This window comes from Astatotilapia calliptera, chromosome 19 (assembly GCF_964374335.1).
Source record: "Astatotilapia calliptera chromosome 19, fAstCal68.1, whole genome shotgun sequence".
Lineage (NCBI taxonomy): Eukaryota > Metazoa > Chordata > Actinopteri > Cichliformes > Cichlidae > Astatotilapia > Astatotilapia calliptera.
In genome coordinates this window covers 32,292,958-32,307,199 of record NC_137440.1, presented here as the reverse complement: position 1 = coordinate 32,307,199, position 14,242 = coordinate 32,292,958, and the positions used below count along the sequence as shown (strand labels likewise).

Below are 14,242 nucleotides of genomic sequence, written 5' to 3'. Positions count from 1 at the left end.
TCCCACCCCTAGGTCAAAAATATGTATAGGACAATTGGCCTAATCTAATATTTTATATGAACCTGTCCAGCTGTCCAGTGATTAAATGACAAGTAGATGGAGGCAGGACTTCACAGCAGGGGCATACTCCATAATGTGCTGTGCGTTATCATATGTATAATGTATATATTGCTCACTTATTGTATTTACCAACATCAAGGAGTTATGAGCAAAGAAAGGCCACACCATAGTGCATGTTTAAATAAATGTATTAAATAAATAAATGTTTAAATAGGGAAAGTTTATTGATCAAAATGTATTACGCAAATATGCATTACATTTTTTCAGCCCCCCAATCGAGAAGACAAAACCAATTACATGTTCAAAGCAACGGAACGGTGGCCCAATATCGGAGAGAACTCCACTCTTGAGTGAGCAGTGATGATTGAGCAGTCCGTTTTATTTTGCAGATTCAAGCTGCTCTTCAAAATATTCGCCACCAGATGTCACCGGAGAGGACTGTGTTGAAAAGCTTCGAGTAATGAACCATTTTTCAATACAAGCTTCAGTGCTTCGGAAAGCTTCATTTGGCCATCACTAGTGTATAGTTATTATTTTATGAAATTAAATTAAATTAATTAGCGCAAAGAAAAGGTTAAAAAGTTGGTGATATTGCTGATACCTTCCTGTTAGCTGCTTCGTTATTAGGTAGAGTAAGGGTTCTTCAATCTCCACTGAAGCTGGAATTTTTACTGATTTTCTAACACAAAGAAAACTTCTTAAAAGACCCAGCGTACTAAACTTTTAATAGTTACTGAAGGTCACGAACAGGGAAAAAAAAAGAAGGAAAAAATGGTGGAACATCCGATTGTGACGTGTAACCTGACGTAGCCCACATAGTAGAATGAATGAGGTGGACGAAAGCAGCACGAGCGCTCTGACTCAGAAGCTCCCAGAGCTCTGGCTAACATGGCGATGCTGTGAACTCGGTTCATTCTTCTGACACTAAGGAATATATTTACATTTCACAATATCGAAAAATAACATCAACTAGAACAAGATAATGGCACGAGGAGAGGGCGCCGAGCAGTACGCGGCGACTTTATTGTCAATCAAACCGCTCAATGCAGAGATCAAGACGGTGAAGGTAAGAGCGACGTTTAACCGGCACGTTTGATTTTTAAGAGGGGTGTTAAAATGAACAGGATTTATGTGCCCGCCGCGCCCACTTAAAAAAATAATAATAATCAGGTGCGTTAAAGGGCGCCTAAATTCAAAGTAACGTTTGATAAAATGCGGTCTTTACTTCCTTTCTTACCAAAAACCTCACACCCTGCCTTGTTCTGTGCCCTTTCCTGCCCTCGAGGTTTGAATTTCGCCCGGTCCACGTTTATCTGTCCTCCAGCTCTCGTGATGCTGGCATACCGGTTTTAAAGGGACCAAACACCTTAACGAAAGCCGGCGTTTTCTCTCTGTCACATTCAAATATAGCTGCTGGCAGATGTGGAGAAACGTGGCGTGATCCTGTTTTTAGAGCCACGACTTGTGAGCCATATTTGGTTTAAGTGGCTGAAATTAAGTCCCTATATTTAACGATTAACGCCTTAAATTTACCCCCAAAATGGTTTAATAGCTTCCATATCGTTCAACAGTGGCGGTATCTTTGCACGAGAAAATACACGGCAGGTTGCATTTCAAACATCAGTGTCTTCTCTGTGATCATTTACATTAATGTGATGTAGATTTAAAGTGTAACAAAACTCCTGTGAAACATTAGCCCCAAAGCTGCTAATCTTTAGTAACCTTGATGTGCATTTAAATTCATTGTCTTTGGGTTTTTAGACTGCTGGATGAAAAAGTAGCGATGTATATGGCACCATGGTTCAAACTGTAAATTATACTGGTGGTTTTCTTTGAATCCAAAGGCACTTTTCAGTGCAGTCCTCTTGTACTCTGGGAAAGACTGTGGAGATCTTTCTTTAAAGCACATTAAAGGTTATGCAGGCTTCTGTTCTTTATTTAGCATCAGTATTATTTTTAGTCTTGCATCACTGTAATTCCAGACATGCACTCTGTGGAACGTGACCACAGAGAGAATATTGTGTGTGCCTGTTGATAAGGTTGCAATTTGCGTCCTTCAAGAGGTGATTCTGCTTCTGTGTCCGTGATGGTTGTAAATCAGGGTGTGTAATCCCCCCTTTGCTGACATCACGCTTGAGAAAGGGTATTGGCTACCGCTGATAGGCTCTAGTCTGTCTGGAGGCTGTTGGCTATTCAGCATAAAATGTCACACTACCTCTAACATACCATTGCTGGAGCCAATGGCTGTGCTGAGGTGATGTAGTGATGTGGTTTCACTCAGCATGAACTACAGTAACCTCATAGTTCCGCGTTGCAACGCAAAGTTTGACAGAGGGATGGGTGTAGGGATTTGAATCAGAGGGATGAATTAAAGACTGAAGGCAGAAATGGAGCCAATGATAATGTGTTAACCCACTGTCTACATAATTACACCTTAATTTATAGCTTCCCAGTGGAATTCGAGTTTACCCATATTTAATGTCTAAATGCACTAACATCACTGCATTTCCCCTCTGTTCTCACCTCTTCTTCTCTTCCAGCTGAAGACCCAGAGAAATCGTCTGTCTGTGTTCAGTAAAGTGTGCTATGCCTTTGGCGGGGCTCCCTACCAGATCACAGGCACTGTTCTTGGCTTCTTCCTCCAAATCTACTTGCTCGATGTGGCACAGGTAATTGCCAAGCGCTGGGCAAAAAAACCCAAAAGGTTAAAATCACACACTTCTGCCTCCTTTATAAAGCTGCACCAACTGTGAAGATTCTGGGCTGATGCCAGTATTTAAAATAAAAAAAAATTTAACATTTGTGTGAGGAAAACTAAGTGATCTTCATTATTTAAAAAAAAAAAAGCTCTTCATCACAACGTTTTTTAATATTAAAAATCAATGCCACACAGCAGCTAAATGACATCGATAAAATTCAATTGTTTGCAGAACACACACAGGTTACAAACGCAGGGGTCAAGGTGTGTGTGTGTGTGTGTGTGTGTGTGTGTGTGTGTGTGTGTGTGTGTGTGTGTGTGTGTGTGTGTGTGTGTGTGTGTGTGTGTGTGTGTGTGTGTGTGTGTGTGTGTGTGTGTGTGTGTGTGTGTTCTTCTCAGCCTCATATCAGCTAAACTGTCTCCGGTCAAGCGTGTTAACCCGGACTCCCCCTGTTTGCTTTGTTAGCAAATTAGACTTTTTCCTGCTGTACACAGTAGGAACTGGAAAAAGGCCATTCAGCTCAGAGGATGAGATCATTAGAGGGGCTTTGAATGCTGCTTTGTTATAAAAGAAGTGACAGTGTTGTGTATTTTAATTCTGTTGTGCTCTCAGCTGTACTGAGTCTGCTGTCACAGCTCTTTTGAGCCACTCTCCATATGAGGTAGTCCTTGGCATCCTCACTGTTTTGGTCTCAAAGCTAACACACTTTTTTCCACCCTTCCCTTCTAGCTGGACCCCTTCTATGCCTCTATCATCCTGTTTGTGGGAAGGGCCTGGGATGCTATCACCGACCCTACAGTGGGTTTCCTGGTGAGCCGGAGTAGATCCACCCGCTTTGGCCGCATGATGCCCTGGTAGGTATCTGTATGTTGAATGATAATAAGATAATGCTGCGTTTTGAGTAAGGACAGAGATACATGAGGCAAATGCTCTGGCAACAACAAGAAGAAAAAAAACAGCTCAGGATCAGTAGCCATGGCAACAAGTTTGAAGTAGCAACTAAGGAGGAATAAATGGTAAGAGTGCAATAATGCAGTCTAAATATGAATCATATACAGTGCCAGCATCAGACATTCCTACCAAATGCAGGCTGAAGCACCCACTGAAACCAGCCAGCTGAAGAGTAGGAGCAGGGCTACCATCGTCTGCTGCGGTCCTAGTTTGGATCGAGCCTTGAGACGAAATCCTTTTAGGGAAGCAGTTGAATTATATTGAGGACTGATAGAGTAGCAAGCAGGACAGCTAGTCAGCCAATAGGGAAAATAAAAGATGGGCCTGGGCTAGCTGGTTAACATCAACTGAGCTTTAAAAGTGAGGGAGTCAGACAGGAAAAAAAACTAAAATGAGCTGCAAGATATACTTAAGTGACTTGTGTGAATCACAGGGATGGATCGGGTCATAACAGTGGTTGTGAGAATTATTATTAGTGTAAGTCTTCTTGCTGACAAAGACTTTAACCAGGGTTTTAAAAAGTCCAGCTTACTTGACATCAAGTCTGAGCGCATGTCTCCCCGGACTAAACTAAGTTTGACGAGCCTGTAGGAAAGTGACACTTGGCTCGGTAAGAAATTTGTTGCAGCAGCTGGGAGAGTTTCTCTTCTTGCAACTTTGCAAGTACAAAAGGTCCTTGTAGCTGAACACACGCTGTACTTTTCCTTCCCTGTAAAACATTTGCAAAACTCAAATAGATGAAAATGCCTGAAACCATTTTTGCATTCCTAACAAACCAGTTTAGTTACCAGCATCGTCTCCCATGTTTTAGTTGTTACTTATGTTTCAGTCTAGATATGTGTTTGCAATCTGCTGTGTGTTTGGTTCACTGTGACATAGCTGGCAGCTTGTCATGGGTATCCCTGCCTGAAGAAGGGCGACCTTGACTTTCTTCTCACAGTCAAACATGGTGCAGCTTTCTTGACAATATCAGAACTGTATCTGGTTACAAAAATCTCTCAAGGCCATGATATAATCTGCAGAGGAGCAGAGCTAAATATTTTTACAAGCTTTTTTCCCCCCCTCACATGATACCCCAGCCATATCTGGAGTGGAGTGACTGAAAAAACCAGCTGTGCATGAGCTGTAATGTTGTAGCTGGGAGGAAGTGAGGGGGAGGGGGAAGTTACTGGCTTAAGCTGTGATTGGTCCAACCCACAACACACCATCAGCTTCAAACCAATATGGGTGTGTTCTCCTTTGTGTGTATGATTTCTCGGCGTGTACAAGTGTAGAGAGGTTACTTCAGGTCAAAAAGCATGCTGGGTTAAAATAATGAGGCTAGTTTAAAGAAAAATAGCAAAATGTACATAAAAGGGACATCCTCCAGATAAAAATACAGAGATTTGTTAGGTTCTTATTTCTTTTTTCTGTCTGTACTGGAAATGTACATAAAGACAGGCAGGCAGCCAGACTGGCAGGAGTCTACATTTCTCATTTTACTTATTATCTTAGCTCAATGAGGTTTTTTTTTATTTTAGAAGTAGATTTTGTTTCTTTTAGAAAGAGGGGGGGGGGCGGGGAAGAGTGTGATCATGTGTCTGTGACTTTCACTGCTGTGCCAGTGAACCAGCAACCTGTGCTCAGTGAGCAAAAATGGAAATTATTAGTACTCATTAACCTAAATTTGCTTGGACGTTAAAAGGTATCAGGAGTTTTCTTATTTTCCATGTGAGTCACATGGGTGAAAGGGGAACAAGGGGATTTCATATGACCATGTGTGAATGTCACGCTCACCCTCTCCCCGTTAGTGTTATGGAGCTTGGGAAGAGTCAGGTTTTAACTCGCATGTGCGACGGCTCAGAAACAAGCCTGAGGAAGAAATAGCTGTTTAAATATATGTTGCCATTTGACAAAATGTTTCATGATTATGCAGTCAGGTGCAACCCTGTAAGCCTTCACCTCCCTGTTTGGCCTCTAAAAGGTCACATTTTATTCACATGATGCTAATAAAAACTGCAGTTTTCCTCAAATTATGTGATTACTTTCAGCGAGAAAAATGTAGTTTCATTTTGGCCCCCAAAAACTGCCTTGTAATGGTTCTCTTAACAAGTAAAACTGTTTGATTTCCTTATTTAAAAACTGAGGCTTTAACTGCAGTCTGTAGTATCGCCGGTTTCTGTGACTGAGGTCAGGTAGAGGGCACGGCTGAAGAGAAGGATGCTGAGGCCGAGTGGGGTGAGAATGATGTGGGTCCAAGCAGCTATCGCCTCCTTGTGCAGCGCTGGCTGAGCCCTTTCTCCACACACAAGATCTAACAAGCCAGGATTAGAAGGATTATTCACAAAGCATAAAAGAAAGAGTTGAAAAGAATTGACTGCCAGGGAGGGATATAAAAAGGAGGGGTTGAGCTACAGTAACAGTGGGGAAAATGCATTAGACACACCCTTAAAGGAAGGAAACGGTGGGTTCTATGTGTTTGCCTTAAATACAAAAGAAAATAAAACAAAGGTAAGAAAGAAATGCTCAGTCTTTTATCAACCTGTGTCCACTCATCTCTTCTCAGGATCATTTTCTCCACCCCGTTTGCAGTGCTTACTTACCTCCTGATCTGGTACGTGCCTCCGTTTGAAGAGGGGAAGGTCATTTGGTATCTGGTCTTTTACTGCCTTTTCCAGTCAATGCAGACGGTTAGTACCGCATTTTGAGCCCATGTTTTTTATTTTATTTTTTTTATTTGCTTTTTGTCCACTGACGTGAACTTGTCTAATGTTGTGGTCTCGTACATTTGCAGTGCTTCCATGTGCCATATTCAGCCCTCACCATGTTCATCAGCAGGGACCAGAAAGAGCGGGACTCTGCTACAGCCTACAGTACGACATCACCCTGTGCAAATAAACTGATTTCACTGGTGTTTTGTTATTCGTGTGCTGACCGTCAGTTCTTGTGTTTGCTCTCAGGGATGATGGTGGAGGTGCTGGGCACAGTGCTGGGCACTGCAATCCAGGGGCAGATAGTAGGTGGTAATTCCAATTGTCCCACTGAGTCTGATGCGCCTTACAGCACAAACTCATCCAGTGTCAACACCACTATAGCCTCACTGGATCAGACGGTGAGTCTATTGAAAGGGGGTTTTTTTGTACTGTGTCAAATAAAAGATGATTATTGTTGGTCCAAGCTAAGGGTCGTGTATTTTTATTTTTTTTTGTCCTCAGAAACAAGCTTACTTGGTTGCTTCAGGGGTCATATGCATCATCTACGTCCTGTGTGCTGCAATCTTGTTTTTAGGTGTGAAGGAGCAAAAAGGTATGAATCCTTTCTTATCTAATCAGGGCTCGCAAAATCGCCCGACGGGCGGGGCTTGGATAGATTTTGGTCGCCCGACTGCAGATATCGCTATCCCCGGGACATCGGGCGATTTTGCGAGCCCTGATAAATGCAAACAACATTTAAAGTAAGATAATGACTCAATTTGGCTTCAAGACAGACTTGAATCATGAATCTGACAACTTGACACGTGAATTGATGTAAAAAAAAAAAAAAGGAAAAGAAAATTCTGACTCAGTTTTTGTCCAGTTTAATCATGCGCATGCAAAACTGTATATTAGTAACAGTGACAGGAATAATTCTTTAACTGTTAAACTTTTCTTAGCGCCTCTGGTTAGTTCCTCTTGGCCTTCTCACTCTGTGTTCAAAAAGATAAAGATGTGGTGGCCAGATTGTAGCAAGTGCTGCAAAATACTCACTAGACAAATACCACATTGTCTCACCACAAAAGCTTGTGTGTGTTGTATTCTTAGATGCAGATTTGCAGAGGTCTCATTTGTTGTGTTCTCCTTTATGTTGGACTCTAGAAACCGGGCGGGACAAGTCGGAGCCGCTCACCTTTGCTCAGGGCCTGCGGTTGGTCATGTGTCACGGGCCGTATGTCAAACTGGTCATCGGCTTCCTCTTCACCTCTCTTGCTTTCATGGTAACGCTACATTTGATTTGTGCATTTTTTATTTATTTTTTTCGTGAATTTTCAGAGGTCGCGTTGAAAGGATTTTTTTATTTTATTTATTACAGTAATTTGGTTTATAGTTGCTTCTGTCTTTTACAGCTGCTGGAGGGAAACTTTGCACTTTTTATCACCTACGCTCTCGGCCACAGGAAGGACTTTCAGAATATCCTTCTTGTCATCATGGTGAGTGTTTGTATTTTTACTATGAGTGCTCTTCTCGTAAAAACCCTCATCAGGGTAGATTTAGTGTACATCAACACCATGTCTGCAGACGTAAAGCTTGCTGCTTGCTGTAAACTGTTTAGGGGATATTTCAGTTTCTAGTCTTAGGCGCTTCCTCGCATGATGTAGAAGCATGCCACGAAGGCCTGAGAGGGCATATTTCAGGATGAGAGGAGGTGTCGTACTGTTGGGAATCGGTCTCCCACTCGCTCACTCTCTGAGTTATGCTAGATCAAGGGCACAGAATGGAGCTTTTGTTGCCCTGGCAACCCTTCACTGACACCATGGGAACAGCCACCATTGCTAATGCCCTCCTCTCACTGCTTTCTGCTCTGCTGCCTTTTTCTATGATTAGGAGTGGGAAATACTTGGACACTGTATCACATTTGGAGAGTTTAGAGCAGAGTGTCAAAGTCTGAGAATTCGTGGGCTTCTGGCCTTTCATCTACTGCTTGTTTTTGTTTGCTAATTTAACACTGGTTGACCAGTTTTGGCCTGGAGGTCAAAGGTTTTCTGCGCCCCTGCAGGGTTGGGTTAAAAGCCAATGAAAGCTTATCGTGACCTTATCCCCTGACCTCCTCCGGTGGTCATTTTAATTTTTCCACTTTCCACATTTCCCACAGTCCTCAGTGAAGCCCAGTTAGTAGTCTGAATAGTTTCTGTAGAAAATATTTTGTAATTTTTTGTTTATAAATTTCATTTGATTTATTTAAAATTATATAATTGATCATCCAAGAAAGTCCATCATACAGAGTTAGAGCTAGGAATTTAGAGAAATGCAGACTAACTTTCCAACTAGTGTTTGGATTCCACTCATTTTAATGTATAAAACACAGTATAGGAAAACTTGGAGCACTAGATGGTGCCTAAATATGGGAGATTAGAAGTTAACACTAACAAGCTTGACTAGCAAGTTACATAAACTGTATAGATTGTATTTATGAATCTAACAGATACATATTTCATTTCATTTATTTATTTATTTCACACTTGGTCAACAGTTTCCACAGTTAGTTCTTTCAAACAAACCAACTACACTTTCTGTCAGTAAAGCACTGCAACCACGTGTGAAAAGGAGCAGGCAGAAGAATATATTCTTATTAAACCCTGCCCCCTATCTACAATCCAACTTATATTGCAAGTGGGCACCAAAAGTCAAGGAACAAACTAACATTAACACTTATTTCCAGTCCTAACTCAAACCAAACAACAATTTACAATCAGAATATACCACTCCACATAGTAACAAGGAGAAAAGTAAGTAAATGAAACAAAAAATAATGGATCCTTATTCAATGAACTCCAATTTCATTCACATTCTTCATATTGAGTTATCGTTTTAAGCATGTAACACTTTTTAAAACAATGTAAATTTATACAACTCTTTAAATTATAATGAAGAGTTCCACAGTCGTACCCCTAACCGTTGGACTCATTAATCTTTGTGTTGTCCTAGCTAGCTGATGCTTAAAATAAAAATTTCCTTCTGCTGTCTTCTCCCCCCAAACACGTTAAAAATACTCTTTGTAACTTAGAAGGCAAAATATTACTTTTAGCCTTAAACATAATTAATAGTGTCCGTAGTTTCACTAAATCTCCTAATTTTAATCATTTTGATTTTATAAATAATTTATTTGTATGTTCTCTATATTTAACGTTATGAATCATCCGTATCACTTTCTTCTGTAATAAGTTTATAGATTTTATAGTATTCTCATATGTATTCCCCCAAACTTCGACACAGTAACTAAAGTATGAGAAAAACAATGAGAAATATAAAATGCGCATTGTTTTGTGGTCTAATAAATCTCTTACATTTCCCAAAACATAAATGTTTTTAAACATCTTCTTTCTAATATACTCAATATGTGATTTCCACGTCAAATTTTCATCTACTATTAAAATTCAGTAACTCTCTCAATCAATTCTCCATTAATGGACATAATGACTTCTTCCTCCTTTACACGATTGCCAAATATCATGAATTTCGTTTTTGTCAGATTCAAAGATAATTTATTTACATCAAACCATTTTTTTTTAATCTTAACATCTCAGAAATCATAATTTCAACCAAATCTTTCAAATTCTCTCCAGAGCAATACAAATTTGTGTCATCTGCAAATAAAATAAAATTTAACCTTTTTGATACGTCATTAATATATAAATTAAAAAGTTTAGGTCCCAAAATAGAACCTTGAGGAACGCCACATACAATCTTCAATCGTTCAGAGGTATTGCCAAGATAATGTACATATTGCAACCTATTTTCTAAATAACTCCTTAACCAATTCAATGCTACTCCTCTCACACCATAATTATACAATTTAGAAATCAAAATAGGATGTTGTAACGTGTCAAAAGCTTTTTTTTTTTTTTTTAAATCAACAAATACCCCAACTGTGTATTTATTATTATGGGTTGCAGATGAAATATCATCAATGAAAGTCAACAATGCTAATGCCGTTGATCTATTTTTACGAAATCCAAATTGATTTCCATTTATTAGTTGATAGTTTTATTGAAAAAAAATCAAGTCTTTCCGCAAAAAGTTTTTCAAGCACTTTTGAAAACTGTGACAAACGAGACACTGGCCTATAGTTGTTAAAACTATGCTTATCTCCAGATTTATATAAGGGTATCACTTTTGCCACTACTCATTGATGTATTAAAAAATAAAATATGTCCACCCACCATGAAGGGGGAAACTAGGTGTTTAATTTGTACCATTCTGTAAACATGTTTATTTCTGCTGTAAAGTTGGGCTTTTAAGTGGCTTTTGGAATCAGCCTCATGTGGCTACTAAAGGAATTGCAGTTTTTGGCATTTCATTTCTGGCTTCATTTTTTTACTCCCAGACATTCCCACTGTGTCCCCGATGATTATCCAAGCAGACGTTTTTTTTCTCCATTTGCATCAGACCTGCGTATTTCACATAGTAGCAAGTTGCAAAAATATTCACATGTATAAAAAATGCAGAGAAGAAGATATGACTGACGCCAACCAGCTATAATTTCCGCAACAATACCGGTAAGTCTCAAGGTTTCCTCACACACTGGAAAAGTCCAGTTGGTTTGGCAATTTGTTTGCAACAAGGTCTGTGTGTGCGCAGATTAAATTCTGATTAAAAAGAAACAATGTGGTTAACAGTTTAGTATGTTGTCCAACAATGCCGATGCTACAAGTCTGCTATGTGTAGTCTACTTTGTGTTCTGTGTTTTGTTTTTTTGGGGACAAAGTGAATGAAACATATTTGCAAGCACAGCAGGAAAAAAGGCCATATGTTAAATTATTTTTTAAATTTTTTTTAATTGCCCCTTGGTTGATAAGCACGCTTCAGCTATATGAAATACATGAAAAAAAAATTCTATAGTCATCGCTTAGTCATCATTTAACTCAGAGTATATGTTCTTTTCGTGCTCTCTTCCGAGCTTGTATAACTAAATTCTTTATCATTATTTCTTCAGCTCTCTGGGGCTCTAACCATCCCTTGGTGGCAGTGGTTTCTAACCCGGTTCGGGAAGAAGAAAGCAGCTTACTTTGGCATCTCGGTGAGTAGCAGATGTTATGGAGTGTAGATGAGTGAAGCTATAGCTCACTCTATGCTCTATTTTGACTCATTCAGTCTGCAAGATTAAAAAAAAAAAGTCTTCAATAAATCCTGATCGTAAGCTTTGTTTGTTTCATTTATGAGACCTCTGACGTCTTTCTCCCTCTCGCTACAGTGGGCAGTGCCCTTCATGATCCTGATCGTCTCTGTCAAAAGCAACCTGATCGTTTCTTACCTGGTCTCAGTGGCAGCAGGTGTGAGTGTAGCAGCAGCCTTCCTCCTGCCCTGGTAAGCACAAGTTTATCCACAGAAGTCGTCCTTGGATCCTTTTGCGGATGTGGGTTTTCTTTTGTGTTGTTGAGCTTCTGTCTGGATGTTTGATCTTTCAGGTCGATGCTTCCTGATGTAGTGGATGACTTCAAAGTTCAAAATCCAGACATCCGCGGTCATGAAGCCCTCTTCTACTCCTTCTATGTGTTCTTTATCAAGTTTGCCTCTGGAGTCTCCCTGGGTATCTCTACCCTCAGTTTGAAGTAAGTTTACTGACCTGATTTTTAATCAGTGTTTCAATCATATTAATGTTTTCATCCTTAAAACTAAGGAGCTTATCAGTCCAGTAGTCCTGGGGACAACAATACTTAATTCTTCAGCTGACCATATTGCTTAATTTTTCTCCCCCTGTGTACACTTTTTCACAGATTTGCTGGCTACGTGACCGGGGGCTGCTCACAACCCGAGGCGGTCAGTGTAACCCTGAAGGTGCTGGTCTCTCCCGTGCCCGTGGTTCTTATTGCTGTGGGACTGTTGATACTGAAGACCTACCCCATCGATGAGGAAAGGAGACAAGGCAACCGAAAACTACTGCAGGCAATGTTGTAAGTGAGGAGTGAAAACACACACACAATTTACCATTGATCCTTCTTCTGTGTCCCACCAGGATCTGTGCATTGTATGAAAACTTGAACTGTTAACCAGTTTTAGCCCACTCTTGTGTGTTTGTGACTCTGGTTGTTCTCCTTTTCTTTTTAAACAGCGATTCTGAAACGGATTCTGAATCTGAAACCTCAGATCGTGGGAGCAGCGTCTAGAGGCCAAGCCAGCCGCCTCTGCTGCTTTACATGTTTGCACAGGCTGTGAAGAGACCGCCTGGACTAACAGGGGAGGGACCACAAACCACCCACTGCTGACTAGTGATCGTCATCATGTGCGGGTTCCTCCGCAGTGAATTGCACAGGTTTACATCACCCTCTAGTGTCCACACTGAGTATTTATTTTTCCATCCAGCTGTGTCCCAGTGAACAGGTTAATGAAAACTCCAGAGAATACACAAGATCCAAATCTACACGGTGTAGGATTGTTATGTTATGCCGACCTCCCAGGTTAGATTCTGTTACTTATATATTTTTTTGTTTGTTTTGTTGAGATTTTCTTTCATCATTTAGCTTAAATGCCGCACAGAGATCTCTCTTTATTATAATCTACAGCAATAGCTGAAAAAAATTCAAACCACTTCTTTGTTAAAACAAAGCTCACACACATTTTGGTTAGCATTTGGCAGCTTTTATAAATGAACGACAAAGCCTCTTGGGAGCTCTAGTCTTGGTTTCCAAAGATGTTTGACTTTATTGTTTACTGAGACGTTCCTATTTATAGCCTTCCGTTTTGTCACTCCTCCCGTGTGATTGCACTACATCATGAAAGCTTTGGGAGAAAGTGTGCTTTGCAGTACCGTTTGCAAGGTATTAACGTGCTGGTTTACACTATGAGACCAGCACTCGAACACACTGTTACATTTTGATGTTTCGATGACGCGTCTTAGCTGTTTTCCACTCAGAGTGTGCTCTGAAAGAAATGTACAGTATCAGCCCTTATTATGAAGGGTGTGCCAGCACTATTCCAGTAAATGGAGTCGTATGGAGATTTGCTACACTCTCTCCTTTTTGTTGTTTGTTTGTTTTCATATAGCACATTTCAAAAAGTGTACTTGAATTTTCTAAAGGAGAAACGGCAGTACAACATGATGTACTTGTATATAGGTTATGTGAATCATTGCCTTACAAATACGTCTTACAACTGGTTTCAGATATCTCTGATTTTCTGAACTCAAATTAATTTTTTATGTAAATCTCCGTCGGGTTTAATAGACTTTTTTGAAGTGCTTATAAAGCAAAGTCAGCTGTACTGGGAGTTCTTTTTTATTTACCATGTGACATCCCAAATTCAAAAATGTGTTATTTAACTATTTATGGAAACTATCTAAGGGACTATAATTTTCTTATGCAGGCATGTGTTTAAGAATAACTTATTACCAATGACTGAATGATTTGAGTCTTGTGGAAGAAAAAAAAATGTAAATGTTGGCTTTGTTTGTCTTTTCCTTTTGTCTTAGAAAAGTAAAAGTTGCAGTCATGGTGAAATGTGACTGATTTAAAAGAATACAATAAAAAACAAAAAAACAAAAAAAAAAACAGCAGCCCTATAGCAGATGCTTTCATTAACTAATATGCAGATGACTTGATTTTACCTCAAATGATGCTATGAAAAAGGAACCGTTTTCATTTGGGGCCTTCAAACTGCACTGAATCAGCAGAATAGAGTAGATTACATCTGCCCTCTATATTAATATATGCTGCTGTATGTGTATATGTGTAAATACTTTTTCCAACTATGTTTATGAAGAGCAATGTATATAAACCACTGAGGAGTCAAATCGTGTTCATATTTTTGATTTTAAACCTGTGAATAAACTTTGTCAAAGCAGAGAAAAAAACTGTTTGGTTT

General features: G+C 39.8%; 1 protein-coding gene across 2 annotated transcripts; it reads left to right on the top strand.

Moving 5' to 3' along the window:
• Positions 1–901: 901 nt before the first annotated feature.
• LOC113012301 (sodium-dependent lysophosphatidylcholine symporter 1-B-like) lies at positions 902–13,929 on the top strand. Of its 2 annotated transcripts, XM_026152402.2 has the most exons (14): positions 902–1,126; positions 2,601–2,729; positions 3,489–3,613; positions 6,256–6,379; positions 6,484–6,562; positions 6,650–6,801; positions 6,905–6,995; positions 7,544–7,662; positions 7,792–7,875; positions 11,379–11,462; positions 11,637–11,749; positions 11,851–11,994; positions 12,160–12,336; positions 12,495–13,929. In XM_026152402.2, exons 1-14 carry the CDS (start codon positions 1,043–1,045, stop codon positions 12,547–12,549), a joined length of 1,560 nt encoding a protein of 519 aa, XP_026008187.2. In that variant the 5' UTR covers positions 902–1,042; the 3' UTR covers positions 12,550–13,929. The 2 variants fall into 2 exon arrangements, with proteins under 2 accessions (XP_026008187.2, XP_080150370.1); XM_080294244.1 differs by having other exon boundaries at positions 7,544–7,875.
• Positions 13,930–14,242: the final 313 nt, after the last annotated feature.

Bases quoted from the DNA above. Each gene is read 5' to 3' on its own strand.
- LOC113012301 (XM_080294244.1), top strand. From the start codon at position 1,043: ATGGCACGAGGAGAGGGCGCCGAGCAGTACGCGGCGACTTTATTGTCA. The intron at 1,127-2,600 runs GTAAGAGCGACG...CTTCTCTTCCAG, and splicing joins CAGAGATCAAGACGGTGAAG to CTGAAGACCCAGAGAAATCG. The intron at 12,337-12,494 runs GTAAGTGAGGAG...CTTTTTAAACAG, and splicing joins AAACTACTGCAGGCAATGTT to CGATTCTGAAACGGATTCTG.